Below are 15,617 nucleotides of genomic sequence, written 5' to 3' on the forward strand. Positions count from 1 at the left end.
AGTTCTAGCTTCAAAACAATCTTTCCTCAGAATTTTTAAAGCCTTACTCTGTGTTCATCTGGCATTGAGTTACTAATGTGAAATTTCATCTTAATCTGGTTCTTGTTCCTTTGTGACAACGTGGGTTTTCTCTTCGAAAGTTTTAGCATTTATTTCTTTGTCCGTGTAGTTGTGAAATTTTTCAAGTGTGGATTGCTCTGAAGGTACTTCTTTACTTACCCTGCTCATTAGTACTTGGTTATACCCTTTCAGTACAAAGGCTTTTGCTTTCCTCAACTCTGAGAAGTTTTAAAACTATTATTCTTTCTCCCTTTCTGTACCTTTTTTCTGTTCTCTCTTTTTAATTGCCTATTGGGTGGAGGTTGATCTCCAGTATTGAACTTGGTTTTTCTTCATCCACTAAGAAACGTGGCGCCAGAGGGGCTCAGACGGTTGAGCATCCAACCCTTGATTTCGGCTCAGGTCATATCCCAGGGTTGTGGGATTGAGCCCCCCCACCCCCACCCCCACCCCCGTCTTGGGCTCCATGCTGAGCATGGAATCTGCTTAAGATTCTCTCTCTGCCCCTCTCCCCTGCTTGCACGCTCTCCAAAATAAAAAGAAAATCTCTTTGTCTTTTTGTAATTACATTTTTTTGTTTGGTTTTTAGTTTCCAAGAACCCCTTCTTTTTCTCTTACAGTCCCTTCTTCATGGGAACCTGTTCTTTTTTTTTTTTTTTTTTTTTTCTTTTCTGCTGTGCTATCTTTTAAATATCTTTGGATACAAAGTGGAACCTTCAAACATTCTCTTCGGTTCTCTGAGTCACCTCATTTGTTTCCTCTGAAGTCATTTGGTCTTTTATTTATCTTGGTCTCTTTTGCAGATATGTTCTTTGGTTTTCCTCAAAGATCTGGTGATCTTTATTAGTCCCTTTGTACTTACGAAAGAGTGACTACATTTGAGAAAGAGCGAATACGTTGATTGGTAAAATAAATGGCTGGCGTGGCTTTTCTGATCTTGTTATTTGGGGATGTTTCTCTAACAGACCTCTCCCCTGAATGGGAAGGACCAGTAGGGAGTCGAGTCCAAAGGTGTCTCTGTCATGTGGCATCTTCATTTTAGGGTTTGTGGGCAAGGAGCAGGGAGCAGGCAGTCTGACCTCCCCTCCCATGTCCCACCTGTCCCCAGGACACTACAAGAAGGGCTTGGTTCTGAGGTGCTCACACCATGCAGGGAGCTCTCCCACTTTGCTTTTCTACCTTTAGCCTAGTCTTTCTGTGTGCGGTGGGGCTGGGAGGGAGGACCAGGTAGGCGATGGGGTCTGGCTGTGCTGTTCGTAGTGGATCTGATCTCCCTGAGTGCCACTCACCACCGCCTCGCTGATGGACCTGAAGCCTCAAGCCTCCTGACGCTGCACTGAGAACAGCTAGCAGGATGTGGCCTCCGCCTGTCTGTATTTTGGACTGTGGTTTCCTGTGGTTCTTCCCTGCGGTGATGACATCACTTCCCCTCTTCCAGAAGCCAGTCTGCTCTCCTCTTCTCAGTGATGTGTGAATGAACTTCTTTTCTGTGCAGCATCTTGACTGATATTTTAATGGTGTTTGGGAGGGAAGAGAGTTAAGCCTGTGAGCTAGTTGCCCATCTTGAACCAGAAGACAATTAGGTATATACTCTGGGCATGCAAGTCTTATAATGTTTTACAGAGTCAGTCCGTGGTTTCTCAAGTTCTTAACCAAATATGTATTTTTACCAACTCAGGCTAGTTCTCAAAACAGTAATAAGTTAGAGGTGGTCGGGAGGATGCTGGTTCTAGTAGGAATGAGAAGTTAAAGCTGGTGTATAAGTTGTCGGCAGACATGACAGCGAAAACCAGAGTTTTCTATACAACCCATGTTATCTGAACAGCTCCTGAGAGCAGCACTGTATTTATTACAGGATAATGACAGGAGGTCGAGAGCACGGCTTCGGAGATTGACTAATGGTCTGTGTAAGAGCAAGGAAGCTTATAGCTTCGGATTTCCATAATGAATGATGAAAAATGAGATTTTGGAGACACATTTCAGTGTCCTGGATAATTAGAAGTATGGAATGTTGGACACAGTGGAGTTAATGGAGTCAGATTTCCTCAGCGTTCATCAGGTTCTTACACTATGCCAGGCTTTGAGCTAAGTGCTTTTCCGTGTGGTTCATTTAATTTTTACAGATTATCTCTGTATTTATAATGCATTAAATCTTACCTCGTGGAATGCAGCTAGATTGAATTAAGTCTCGATGGTACGAGTCTGGCCAGTGAAGGAGGTGCTTTGCCCTGAAATCCCACTGCATTACGAGGTTCTGCCCTGATGGATGGGATACAGGTAGCAGTCAGGGCAGCAACTATCCTTGTTCAGGAACGAAGAGGTTGGGTGTGAGCGGGACTGAGCGATTGGATCGTGGTCACACAGCTCAGCTGTAATAGAACCAGTTCGAGAACACGGATGATTGTCTCTGTGTAGGGTTCTCACGTGGTTGGACCCTAGGGCACTAGCATTCTTGCAGGCCCTCTGACTTCTTACGATCTGTGATTGTTGGTTCTCAGGTGCCCCTTGGCTTTGGTGTGGCGGCCAGTGTCCGAGTGGGCAATGCTCTGGGGGCAGGGAATGCCGAGCAGGCTCGGGACTCCAGCATCACCGTTCTCCTGTGTGCGGGTGAGTTGAAGCAGGTCTGCTCTCTGGCGTCCATACTGATTTTTGTCTGATAGGTTACGGTACACGTTTCGGAGTTTCTCTGGGGAATGGATTTATATATATGGCCTCTGCTACAATATTCTTTAAGCCCTTTTCAGGTCACTCAGCAAAATGAAACTTCTCATGGTGATTTTCCGTTACCGGGTACCAATGAAATGGCACACTTGGTAAGAACTGAAAAGTCTTCAGATTGTTATCACACGCGGGCTTGTTTTCTGACCAAAGCCTGTGTGAGTGAGTCTCCATATCCCTGGACCACTGCCTCTTCGAGCAGTTTTAATGGTTTGGAATCCGAGCAGTTAGAGAAGATTCTGACTGTATAGACATCTCACCGAGCATCTTTTTCTAGGAATGTGCCTTAGACAAAGGAGTCAGAATCAGGACTTCCTTGCTGGTTTCAAGAGACAGTAATAAACACTTGTAATTGGGACATTTCTGAAATCATTGACGCCAGTCTCTCCTGAGACTGGATTTATTACTTGGGAGAGCTGTCACTTCCCGCTGCTGTTTCTGTATTTTCCAGGTGTCTGTGCTCTCGTAGTGGGCATTGTACTCTCAGCGATGAAGGATGTGATTGCCTATGTATTTACCAGTGACAAGTATGTACCCATCTTCTAGAAGGATGTTTTCCGTTTTATGCTTTCTTTTTTCACTGTACTTTTCTGGTTCTAAGAGGTGAGTAGTATTTTGCTTCACGGGAAGTAGGGCAGCCAGCAATGAGAACCCCGGTACTACATTTGAATGAAATTGGACGAAGGAAGCCCATGGGCACTGTCCCCGTTCCTCCAGTACCCAATTCGTTCATTTATCGAACCCCAGTGGCATTTCTCTTGTGCTCAATGCTGGTTCTGCTCAGAAATACCGAGAAAAAGCACATGGCATGTCCTCGTCCCCAGAAAAGCACGTCCCAGTCCAGAGCACGCTGACAGCATGATGCCTGAATCAAAAGGGCAGAATTTATATAAACCACTGACTCAGTCTTAGGTTGAGTTTTATTGCATTTTCTGTAACTCTGTGTTTGCGTAGTTATTTAGATATAATGAAGTGTCTTTTGAATAAACCAGATCCTTTTTATGAAAAGGTTTCAGTGATTTGCACTGTTTGCCTCAGATTACTTTCATAAAGAAATTCAGTTGAGGGGCACCGGGGTGGCTCAGTCGGTTGAGCGTCCGACTCTTGATTTCAGCTCAGGTCACGATCTCACGGTTCATGGGTTCGAGCCCTGTGTCAGGCTCTGTGCTGACAGCTCAGAGCCTGGAGCCTGCTTCCGATTCTGTGTCTCCCTCTCTCTCTGCCCCTCCCCCACTTGCACGCAGCTCTCTTTCTCTCTCTCTCTCTCTCTCAAAAATAAACATTAAAAAAATTTTTTTAAGTAGCTGATTTAAGGATTTTTCTTGCTCCAAAGTCTGGGCACCCTCAGAGATTAGTCTTATTAATTGCTTTGCTCTCTCCGTACAGGTGCCATACATTCTTGTTTCTTTACATGACTCATATTTTTGGTTGAAAACTGGACATTTTTTACATCATAATGTGGCAATTCTGGAAATCAGAACCACCCCCATCCCCCAGGGTTTTTTGTTGCCGCTTGCTGGCTTAGTGGCTTTTATTAACTAATTTGGTGAAATCTGTATTTTTTGTCCGGTGTGGCCACGAAAGTCTCTGTTGCATTAGCTTGGTGATCGGCTAATTACTGGACCAAATTTCCTTAGCTACATGCATCCCACTTTACCTCCCACTCTGCGGAGGGGCTCTCTGTGCATATATCAGGGCAGCCTTCAGCACTCGGCCAGGCAGTTTACAGCTTGGCCTTCGCCCTCATTTCCTGCCTGTGCGGAGCCTCAAGTTCAGCCAGAGGTGAGAGCTTAGGCCCTCTCCGGTCTTTCTTGAGCACATACCCAGTCATATGCCTGCCTGCATGTGGCCTTTTAGATTCCCAGGGACGTGTCAGAGCTTTGAAGCCCCTATGGATGTCTCATTGCCCAGCCTTTCCTGCCGAGCTTGTCGGTTAGTCTTGTTTGTGCCAACTCTTATCCAGTGCTTCAGGGAGAAGCACCTAAAACATTTGCCTGCAGACATCTCTCAGAGACCAGCTGGAGCACTGGCCAGGTTTGAGTCCAGAGAAATAAAGACAGCGTTTCAAGGGGAGTCTTTTGAGGAACAACCTGACAGGTGGTCTCTGTGCAGAAGAATGGCTGTTCCTTGGGAATGAAGCTTTGAAAAGGTTCCGCTACTTCCTCCTCCAGTCCTGGAAATAGGGACTGTTTCTTATCAAGGTTACTGCTGAGCTGGGAGCCGGGGTTGGTACTCAGGTCAGTGGCAACACCACAGACGTCGCTGTTATTACCAAGACTCGGCAGCTTCTCTTGAGGAAGCACTCCCCAGGTCACCGCAAGCCGTCGGTTAATGTCTAGAATTCCGAAAAAAATGGATTCTGACCATATTTGCCGGTTTCTGACAATTTTCTCTTTTTCCCGTGAATGGGCCATGCCTTCTTTGTATGCTTTGTAACTTTATGTTGAAATGACATTCTGAATATTGTAACACAATACCTCTGGAGATTAGGTTCTCCTCCCTCCTCAGGCATTGCTGTTCTGCAGTTGTCCCGTTTGCTTAGTGATTTTTCCAAACCACTTTTTTTTGTTTGTTTGTTTGTTTGTTTTACAAAGACTATGTTGCTTGTCATGTGTGGTGTCTGTTGTCTCCTCAGTGAGCCAGGGGCCTGGCAGGTTTCCTCAAATGCCTTGATCCAATAAGAAAAGAACATTTTTTAAAAGTTCTGTCTCTCTCAGTTATCTGACAAGCACTGCGTGGGAATCGGCCTCTGTGCTGGGCCCGTAGTGAACCGCCAAGGAGATCAAAACCCACAACTCTGACTTTTGGAGCACGAGATCCTTACTGTCCAACATGCCACCAACTAGCCACACCAGGAATGCAGGCAGCCATCCCTACACCTGCCTGCCATGGGACCAGGGGACAGGAAACGGTAGCTAGTCTGTGAAACCCCAAAATTCATGGATACTTACTAGGCTCATTCTTCATGAAGCACTGCGTGCTTCAAGTTTTCCACTCGACTCCAGAGTTGTGCAAATGGTTGATTTTGACATTTCTGGCCAGTTCGATCATTGTTTTGGTAAAAGGATTGATTCTTGGAGCTTCCTCCTCCATCAGCTTCCGTCACGTCACCTGGATATAGACTTTGCATACTAATCTGACTTTTTTTTTTTTTTAATAATTTTTTAGATGTTTTTATTTTTGAAAGAGAGAGAGAGAGAGAGAGAGAGACAGAGCATGAGCTGGGAAGGGTCAGAGAGAGAGGGAGACACAGAATCCGAAGCAGGCTCCGGGCTCCGAGCTGTCAGCACAGAGCCCGACATGGGGCTCAAACCCCCAGATCGCAAGATCACAAGCTGAGCCGAAGTCGGACACTTAACTGACTGAGCCACCCAGACGCCCCTAATCTGACTTTTAATCCATATCGTAGGGTAGTTTTTTTTTTTTTCCTGGAAATCTTCCAGATGTTATTTGTGTCTTTGCACATGCTTAGGCATAGGTGAATATTTTTTCTTTTATGTGGTGTGGCACTTTGTAGACTCTCAGTCCGAAGCACTGGATTTTTCTTTAGCTCTGGGATATTTATATAAATGGTAGAACTTCTGGATGAATCTGACTTGTCTCTTCTCTCCTCCTCTGTGCTTGGGGTCATTTCTTCAACTTTATCTTTCAAATTGAAATTTAGTATTTTGCCATGTCTATCTCATTATTCAGTCTTCAAACAGAATGTTTTCCTGTAGTGTTCATATTTTTTCGTTTCATTTTTTTCCCCCATTTACTCCTTGTTCCATGGATTCGGTGGTGGCTTTTGTGTCACCTGTTCTGCATGCTCATTTGGGTCTGTCCTTTTTGTGTGCGGGCTGTTGATTTTCTTCCGAGCCCGGTGAACACTGGGTTAATGTCTGTATTTGAATGAAAGACCATTTTGGTTAGCAGGGATAGTGTACCATGAGGCAACTTCACAGTCCTATGGATCTCTTCCAGAGAGGTCTCTCCTCTGGTGAGAGGGCTGACTGCAGGCTTTGTCTCTATTGGTGGTACCTGTTGACCAGCAACCTTCCCCTTTAAGGCGAATGGTAGGGAAGCAGAAAACTTCCTTTGGGGAGAGTACGATAGCCTGTTTCATGTATTCCAACCACATTGGCTTCCTCTTTTTTGTTTTTGTTTTTTAAATGTGTATTTACTTTTGAGAGACAGAGCATGAGCAGGGAAGGGGCAGAGAGAGAGAGAGAGAGGGAGACGAAATCAGGAGCTCCAGGCTCAGAACTGTCAGCACAGAGCCCAACGCAGGGCTGGAACTCAAGCTCTGAGATCCTGACCTGAGCCAAAATCGGATGCTTAGCCAACTGAGCCCCCCAGGCGCCCCCGTCGTGCGGGTCTTCAGACCCCCCCAGCTCTGCTGTGTCTTCTCTCCAGAGTCCCAGTATCCTCACTGTCATCCCTCCCCAGACGGACCTTCTACCATATTCAGAGTTCAGAGGATCCATGAGGGGGCAAGTGTTTCCTGTGTGAACACTGGCCTTCACCTCCATCTTTGAGGAAGTGTCCCGTTCACAGAGGAAGATTGTCAGCCATAGGCTGAAACATTTTTTTTCCAACCTGCATGTTTTTATACTCCTAAGCCAAACTTTAAGAATTATCCTCTAGGGGAGCCTGGGTGGCTCAGTCGGTTAAGCGACCGACTTGGGTTCAGGTCATGATCTCGCGGTTCGTGGGGTTCGAGCCCCACGTCAGGCTGTGTGTTGACGGCTCGGAGGCTGGAGCCTGATTCAGATTCTGTGCCTCCCTCTTTCTCTGCCCCTCCCCTGCTCACGCCCTGTCTCTCTTTCCTTAAAAAATAAATAAACATTAAAAAAAAAAAAAAAGAATTATCTTCTATAGTGGCAGCCTAGACCATGCCCTTTTACCCTCGATTCTAACTAAGAAAATTTAGTGAGGTTTTATTGGGTACTCGTTTTGTCAAATAGAAAAGTTGTGTTTTCACTGAATTACTGATCCGTTAGTTAGGTTTGTCAGATCAGTAGTAATTAATATACTCCACTTAAATGTAATTTTGAGGTCACTGACCACTTTCTTTTCCTCCCACAGAGATATTATTTACCTTGTGAGCCAAGTGATGCCTATTTTTGCTCCCTTTCATCTATTTGATGCCCTTGCAGTGAGTATCTGGAGTGATTTTACCCCCACCTAATATGCATAGCAAGATTTGTTTTGCGTTTCTAGTTTTGAATTAAATATGCGATTTCATCCTTGAGAAGAGAGAGTTCTTGCCACAAGCGTTCTTTTTTTTTTTCAACATTTATTATTATTTTTAACGTTTTTATTTATTTTTGAGACAGAGAGAGAGCATGAACGGGGGAGGGGCAGAGAGAGAGGGAGACACAGAATCGGAAGCAGGCTCCAGGCTCTGAGCCATCAGCCCAGAGCCCGATGCGGGGCTCGAACTCACGGACCGTGAGATCGTGACCTGAGCCGAAGTCGGACACTTAACCGACTGAGCCACCCAGGCGCCCCTAACATTTATTATTTTTGAGAGACAGAGAGCACTAGTCAGGGAGAGATAGCGAGAGAGGAAGACACAGAATCCGAAGCCGGCTCCGAGCCGTCAGTGTCAGCACAGAGCCCGGCGCGGGGCTTGAACTCACGAACCGTGAGATCATGACCTGAACCAAGTCAGACGCTTAACTGACTGAGCCACCCAGGCGCCCCTTGCCGCAAGCATTCTTCACCGGTTGTGGGAAAGATGGGTGACGCTAGAGTATAACATCTCAAGGTAGAAGAGACCAGAGCTATCCAGCGTCCTCTTTATCTGGGGCCTGAATGCCCTGTGTGACTCTTAGCCACGTGAGCAGGCCCGTATCTACTGTATTGTCCATGGCAGGCCAGGCCACCTTCGAGTTGACCCTGACCACGAGAAAGTCTTTCTCTAGGCTGATCTTCTGTGGGTTTGTAGGAGTTTGAAGACCCTTCTGCTGTACCCTGGGATCATGCCTTGAGTCGTCTTCCCAATTTCAGCAGTTAGCCCTCATGACTTGATTTCTAGGTCCGTTTGCCACCTTTCTTTTTCCCCCAAGGAGTTTCTTCCGTTTTATCGTTACCAGTCTGAAGGTGTGATACCCAATTGAATACCAGCTGTGGTAAGAGCAGTGTAGAAGAGAGCAAGATGGTTGCCACCGCTCTGACTCTGGGCATTTTTGAAGCCCATGGTCCCATTCCTGCTTTTCAGCCATGATATCAGACTAGTTTCTGCTGAGATTTCCATCAGTGAACCTTAAACTTTTTTTTTTTTTAATCATACACTTACAAAATATTTTTAAGCAAAGATCTGAATAACATTACCTGGGGGTTTCTGATGAAAGCCGCTATAGCTTATTGTCATTAACGTAACTTTAGAAGCAAAACGTTTTTATCTCTTACGTAATGTGCAGTTCTTGTTTTGAGGTAGAACTGTGTGATCACATCCAAACCTGGGATGTATTAATGTAATATTTCTCACGAACCTGACACGAGGGTAGGTAAACGGCTATAATGGTGGTTTTGGTATTCCTCTCTTTAGGGCACCTGTGGTGGAATCCTGCGAGGTACAGGAAAACAAAAGATCGGTGCTATCATGAACGCCATCGGTTATTATGTGTTTGGTTTTCCCATTGGAGTATCTCTGATGTTTGCCGCAAAACTTGGGATAACAGGTATGTTTTTGATTCCTCGGTGATTAACCTCAAATCTCATTTGTCATATTAAGATAAGCTGCTTGAGATATAAATTAGCTGACTGAAGGGGCCCCTGGGTGGCTCAGGCGGTTCAACATCCCACTCTTGATTTCGGCTCAGGTCGTGATCTCACGGTTCATGAGTTCAAGCCCCACGTCGGGCTCCACGTTGGTGGTGTGGAACCTGCCTGAGATTCTCTCTCTCTGCCCTTCATGCTCTCTAACGCTCTCTCTCTCTCTCGAAAATAAATAAACTTAAAAAAAAATAGTTGACTGGTAAGTAGCCCCTGTGGAATTGTTTTCTCTCAAAATAGTTACTCCTCTGCCTTCTCTGTACCAAAAGCCTGGAAAGGTAGTCTTGAAAAAAGTAGACATGATCTGTGTCCTCAGGATGAGACCAAGATTAAGTAATTACACGGGAATTCCATTTGGATTCAGTACCGCAGGCGAGAAGAACTGGGTCCTGTGAGCACCCGTGAGTTCCCTCACTGGTTGGAGGGGACATCTGAGCCTTGACGGACTCGCCAGACCTGGCTTGCCCGAAGGTAGTAATGTGTTAGCTTCAGAGCCGAGACATGATGAATTACCTAGATGAAGTGAACACCATTTACTGAAAAACTGTTCTTTCCCCACTGAATGATCTTGGCACACTTGTCGAAAATTAGTTGGCCATGGACGTAGGAGTTTATTTCTGGACTCTCTGTTCTCCTCCACTGGTCTCTCTGTCTAAACCAGTACGACTCTCTTCTGGATTACTATAGCTGTGTTTACTACAAAACTTAACTGTTTTGAAATCAGGAGGTGTAAGCCTTGCAACCTTGTTCTTTTTTTAATTTTGTTTTGGCTGTTTGGGGACCCTTGGAATATTCCATATGAATTTGAGGGTCAGGTTTTCCATTTTTTGCAAAAAGGCCGTTAGGCTTTTTATCAGGATTGCATTGAATCTACAGACTGCTTTGGAAAGAATATTGCAATCTTAAGTCCTCCAGTCCATGAGCACAGGATTTCCATTTATTTAAGTCTTTAATCTCTTACAGCAACGTTTTGCAGTTTTTAATGTTTTCTGCTTCCTTGGTTGAATTTATTCCTAGATATTTTATTCTTTTGGATGCTATTGTGAATATAATTTTTTTTATTGATATTTTAGAGAGAGCACAAGTGGGGGATAGAGGCAGAGGGAGAGAGAGAGAGAGAATGAGAATCTTAAGCAGGCACTGTGTGGAGCACGGAAGCAGGGCTCGATCCCCTGACCCTTGGGATCATGACCTGAGCTGAAATGAAGAGTCAGACGCTCAGCTGACTGAGCAACCCAGGCACCCCTAGAACTATTTTCTTAATTTCCTTTTCAGATTGTTCATTGATGGTATTTTAAACCACAACTAATTTTGTGTGTTGACTGTGTAAGTTTACTGAATTTATTAGCTGTAGTATTTTTGTGTGTGTGAATTAAAAAAAATGTGTCTAAGTTATTTATTTTTGAGAGAGAGAGAGAGCGCACAAGCCATGGAGGGGCAGAGAGAGAGAGATAGAGAGGGAGACACAGAATCTGAAGCAGGCTCCAGGCTCTGAGCTGTCAGCACAGAGCTGGATGCGGGGCTCAAACCCACAAACTGTGAGATCATGACCCGAGCCAAAGTCACAACTGACTGAGCCACCCAGGTGCCCCTATGTGTGGATTTTTAAAGATTTTCTATGTATTGAATCAAGTCATAATTAAATAATTTTACTCCTTTTCTAATTTTTAAATTTTATCTTTTTCATTGTGGTAAGAGTACTCTTTAATCACCATCACCTATTTGCCCCATCCCTCTAACTCACGCCCCTTGGTAACCATCAACTTGTTCTCTATAGTTAAGAATCTATTTCTTAGTTTCTTTCTTTTTCTTTTTTCTTTGCTCACTTGTTTCATATCTTAAGTTCCACATGTGAGTGAGATCCTATATTTGTCTTAATCTGACTTATTTTGCTTAGCATTGTGCTCTCTAGCTCTATCTATGCTGTTGCAAATGGCAAGATTTCATTCTTTTTAATGGCTGAATAATATTGCATTGTGTGTATATATATCCCATGTTCTTCATCCATCCATCTATTGATGGACACTGGGTTGCCTCCATTATCTTCGCTGTTACAAATAATGCTGCAATAAACACAGGGGTGCATATATCTTTTTAAATTAGTGTTTTCGTTTTCTTTGGGTAAATACCCGGAAGTGAGATTGTTGGATCATAGGGTAATTCTGTGTTTACTTTTTGGAGGAACCTTCGTACTGTTTCCCTGAGTGGCTGCACAGATTTGCATTCCCACCAGCAGTGCATGACGTTCCCTTTTCTCTACAGGCTCACCAACACTTTATTTCTTGCCTTTTTTTTTTTTTTTTTTTACTGTTTTTTTCTAGCCATTTTGACTGGTGATGTCTCATGGTTTTGGTTTGCATTTTCCTGGTGATTAGTGACCTTTTCATGTGTCTGTTGGCCATCTGTATGCCTTCTTTAGAAAAATGTCTATTCAGGTTCTCTGATCATTTTTTAACCAGGTTTTTTTTTTTTCCTGGTGTTGAGTTACAGAAGTTCTTTATATTTTTTTGGTATTACCCCTTTACCAGATACATCATTTGCAAATATTTTTTCCCGTTTGGTCGATTGCCTTTGTGGTTTTTGATGGGCTCTTTTGCTGTGCTAATAAAGTTTTTTCTTTTGGTCGAGTCCCAATGGTTTTTGCTTTTGTTTTCCTTGCCTGAGGAGAGATATCCATAAATATGTCTAAGAGATTACTGCTTATGTTTTCTATAGGGAGATTTATGGTTTGGGTCTCACATTTAGGCCTTTAAGCCATTTTAAGTTTATTTTTGTGAACGGTATAAGAAAGTGGTCTAGGGGCGCCTGGGTGGCGCAGTCGGTTAAGCGTCCGACTTCCGCCAGGTCACGATCTCGCGGTCTGTGAGTTCGAGCCCCGCGTCGGGCTCTGGGCTGATGGCTCGGAGCCTGGAGCCTGTTTCCGATTCTGTGTCTCCCTCTCTCTCTGCCCCTCCCCCGTTCATGCTCTGTCTCTCTCTGTCCCAAAAATAAATAAACATTGAAAAAAAAAATTAAAAAAAAAAAAAAAGAAAGTGGTCTAGTTTCATTCATTTTCATGTAGCTGTCTAGTTTTCCCAACACCATTTATTCAAAGTGTGTTTTCTGTTTAAGATTTTATTTTTAAGTAATGTCTACAGCAAATGTGGGGCTCAAACTCACAGCCCTGACATAAAGAGTTGCATGCTCTACTGACTAAGCCAGCCAGGTGCTCCCCAAAAGAGACTTTTCTTTTCCCCGTTGTATATTCTTGCCCGCCTTTCTAATTTCAACGGATTTTATTTCCTTTTTCCTGCCTTATTATTGTGGCAAGAACTTATACAATTTTAACATTTTTCTGTATTCTTCTACAGTACTTTTATTTTCAAGTTTAAAAACTGTAAAAAACTGAAATTCATATGGTGTGAGACAATATTCATAAAGAGCTTTTATGCTAACCTTTTGTATATATAATGTCACTTAAGTTTAGATGATGACCACATAAGATATTTCCCTCAAGTTCCATTCTAAACACGAAGCAGCTAAAACTTGAAGAGTTTAAGCAATTTGTCCCATAGATAGTAAGTGATGAGAAAGGATTTGAACCCAGATAATTTGCCTCCTTGGTGGTGCATGTTGTCTCTCTCTCTTTTAGAAAATTATTATTATTTTGGTTTTTTTTTGGAAATTATATCCTTTATCAAGATTCTAAATGTATAGGATTGTACAAAATAATCTATCATGTGCTTTTGGGGTAAGTTGTTATACGTGTTTTATACATATATATTCACATCTGTATCTTCTGTAGCTTTCAGTAACAGTGAATTTTATTTTTGAGTGTGTATTTTTTTTTTAATTTTTTTTCAACGTTTTTTATTTATTTTTGGGACAGAGAGAGACAGAGCATGAACGGGGGAGGGGCAGAGAGAGAGGGAGACACAGAATCGGAAACAGGCTCCAGACTCCGAGCCATCAGCCCAGAGCCCGACGCGGGGCTCGAACTCACGGAACGCAAGATCGTGACCTGGCTGAAGTCGGACGCTTAACCGACTGCGCCACCCAGGCGCCCCTGAATGTGTATTTTTTAAGAGTGAACGAGCGAGCATGAGCAGGGAGGGGCAGAGAGAGACGGAGAGAGAATCCCAACCAGATCGAGAATCGGACGCTTACGCGACTGAGCCACCAGGCCTGAATTTTATTTTCCTTAAGAAAAAAAATAGTCTAATTAGAGGATTGACTGAATGCTTTAGTATGTATCAGATAGCTCCTTTTTTTCTGTAGTCAACCAGTACATTTTTACTATGTAAAAATTTTGAGTCTGCTCTTTATTCTCTGCAAAATTTTCATCTTCTAGCTATCATAAGAGCCTCCCTGTGTCCACACAAACAGGTGCTTAGTTTATCTTACTTGTTGGAAATGTTACTTGGTGGCTTAATGAGGAACTGTCTTCAATGTCGTCTGTGTTTTTAATGACAGGTACAGGCTGGGGGCCTGTGGGGCATTTGATTAACGTTAGGCTGGGCTTCATTCTCTATTTGGGACACACGACTGCCAAATATTTATTACTCTCTCCTAGTGCTACCAAGCACTGTCCTAATCACCAGAGAAAATACTGTTCAACCAAATCGTAAGAGCCGCTGCCCTTAGTAAGCTGCTGGGGCTTTACGATTCAGCTTTACTTAAAAAAACAAAACACATAAAAGCACTCTTATTAGACTCTAAGCTCCTTTAGAGTAAGCAACATGTCAGATTTCCCTCATTTTTTTTTGTTCACTAATATGCTTTTGATAATTGTACATAGTGGGTTCTCAGGTTTGTTAAATAACTTTTGAAGATTTTGTTTATTTATTTTAGAGTGCACAAGGGGGAGGTGTAGAGGGAAAAGGAGAGAGAGAGGAGAAAGAGAGAAGAGAATCCCAGGCAGGCTCCGCACTCAGCACAGAGCCCAACGTGGGGCTCAGTCTCACAACCAAGAGATCATGACCTGAGCTGAAGTCAAGTCAGATGCCTAACTGACTAAGCCACCCCGTGTCCCCAAGATACTTTTAAATTATTAAAATTATACTTTAACGGCATGGAAATTTTGGGAAAATACATTAAGTGTAAACAATTAAATTACCTTCTATTACACTGCCTTGATACGATGGCAGAGGCATTCAGTGTATTTTATTTCACTATTTTAAAATTGTTTTTTATTCCGGTATTTTTTCTATTTTTCACAAATGCAGGGTTTTACTGAATGTGTAATTTTCCCCTATTCTGTGTTAAAGACGTGGTTTTTAGGACCTCTACTATTTCCTTGCATCATTTCCTTAATGCTCCCGATAGTGGACACTTAAACTGCTTCTCTATATAAATAAGATTGTGATGAGCATCGTAGGTGTATGAGTTACTAACGTTTCTGAATCTTTCCTTAGGACGGGTTCCTAGGAATGTAATCACTTGATCAAAGTTTGTAAACTGTCCGTCCACCTAATTCTCAACTGAAGGGAAGTTTTAATCAGCATGAGTCTACAGAGGACCAGCCTCACTGTGCTTTTCCCTAGTGTGGGGCCACAGACACGGAATGAATGAATTAGTATTCCAACTCCCAGTTTATACCATGTTCCAACTCATCCCTCCGCAGCTTGCGTCATAGTGAAATTATTGATATGAAATATCTACTTTGGTACACAATGCTATTTCAGTGGCTTAAATAGTTTCTTCTCATAAATAGTTGGCATTATCATTTTTTTTCATGGATCCCTTTATATCCTCAATAAGCTTTTCCACACAGCAGTTGGAGAGATCTTTTTCAAAATGGGCTTCTGCAAGCTGCCTGGGTGGCTCAGTCAGTAAAGCATCCAACTCTGGATATCAGCTCCATCATGATCTCACCGTCGTGGGATTGAGCCCCGCATCTGGCTTTGTGCTGAGCAGGGAACCGATGTGGGGTTCTCTGTCTCCCTCCCTCTCCCTCTCTCCCCCTCCCCCACTGGTTCTCTCTCTCTTTAAATAAATAAACATTAAAAAACAGAAAAACCCAAAGTGGGCTTCTGAAAACCTCAGGTCTCACATCCACAGATGCACACACCAGTCTTAAGCCCTTCAGTGGTTCCCAT

General features: G+C 43.4%; 1 protein-coding gene across 1 annotated transcript in view; it reads left to right on the forward strand.

The window, feature by feature from the left end:
* Window positions 1-15,617, forward strand: part of LOC121015742 (multidrug and toxin extrusion protein 2-like) — a 54,228-nt gene that overhangs the window by 35,779 nt on the left and 2,832 nt on the right. The window contains exons 10-13 of the mRNA XM_040452929.1: window positions 2,559-2,667; window positions 3,230-3,305; window positions 7,846-7,915; window positions 9,314-9,446. Coding sequence (XP_040308863.1) covers window positions 2,559-2,667; window positions 3,230-3,305; window positions 7,846-7,915; window positions 9,314-9,446 — 388 coding nt within the window. The remainder of the gene's footprint in view (window positions 1-2,558; window positions 2,668-3,229; window positions 3,306-7,845; window positions 7,916-9,313; window positions 9,447-15,617) is intronic.

The sequence above is a fragment of the Herpailurus yagouaroundi genome, unplaced genomic scaffold, assembly GCF_014898765.1.
Source record: "Herpailurus yagouaroundi ecotype Mexico unplaced genomic scaffold, PumYag 208, whole genome shotgun sequence".
Lineage (NCBI taxonomy): Eukaryota > Metazoa > Chordata > Mammalia > Carnivora > Felidae > Herpailurus > Herpailurus yagouaroundi.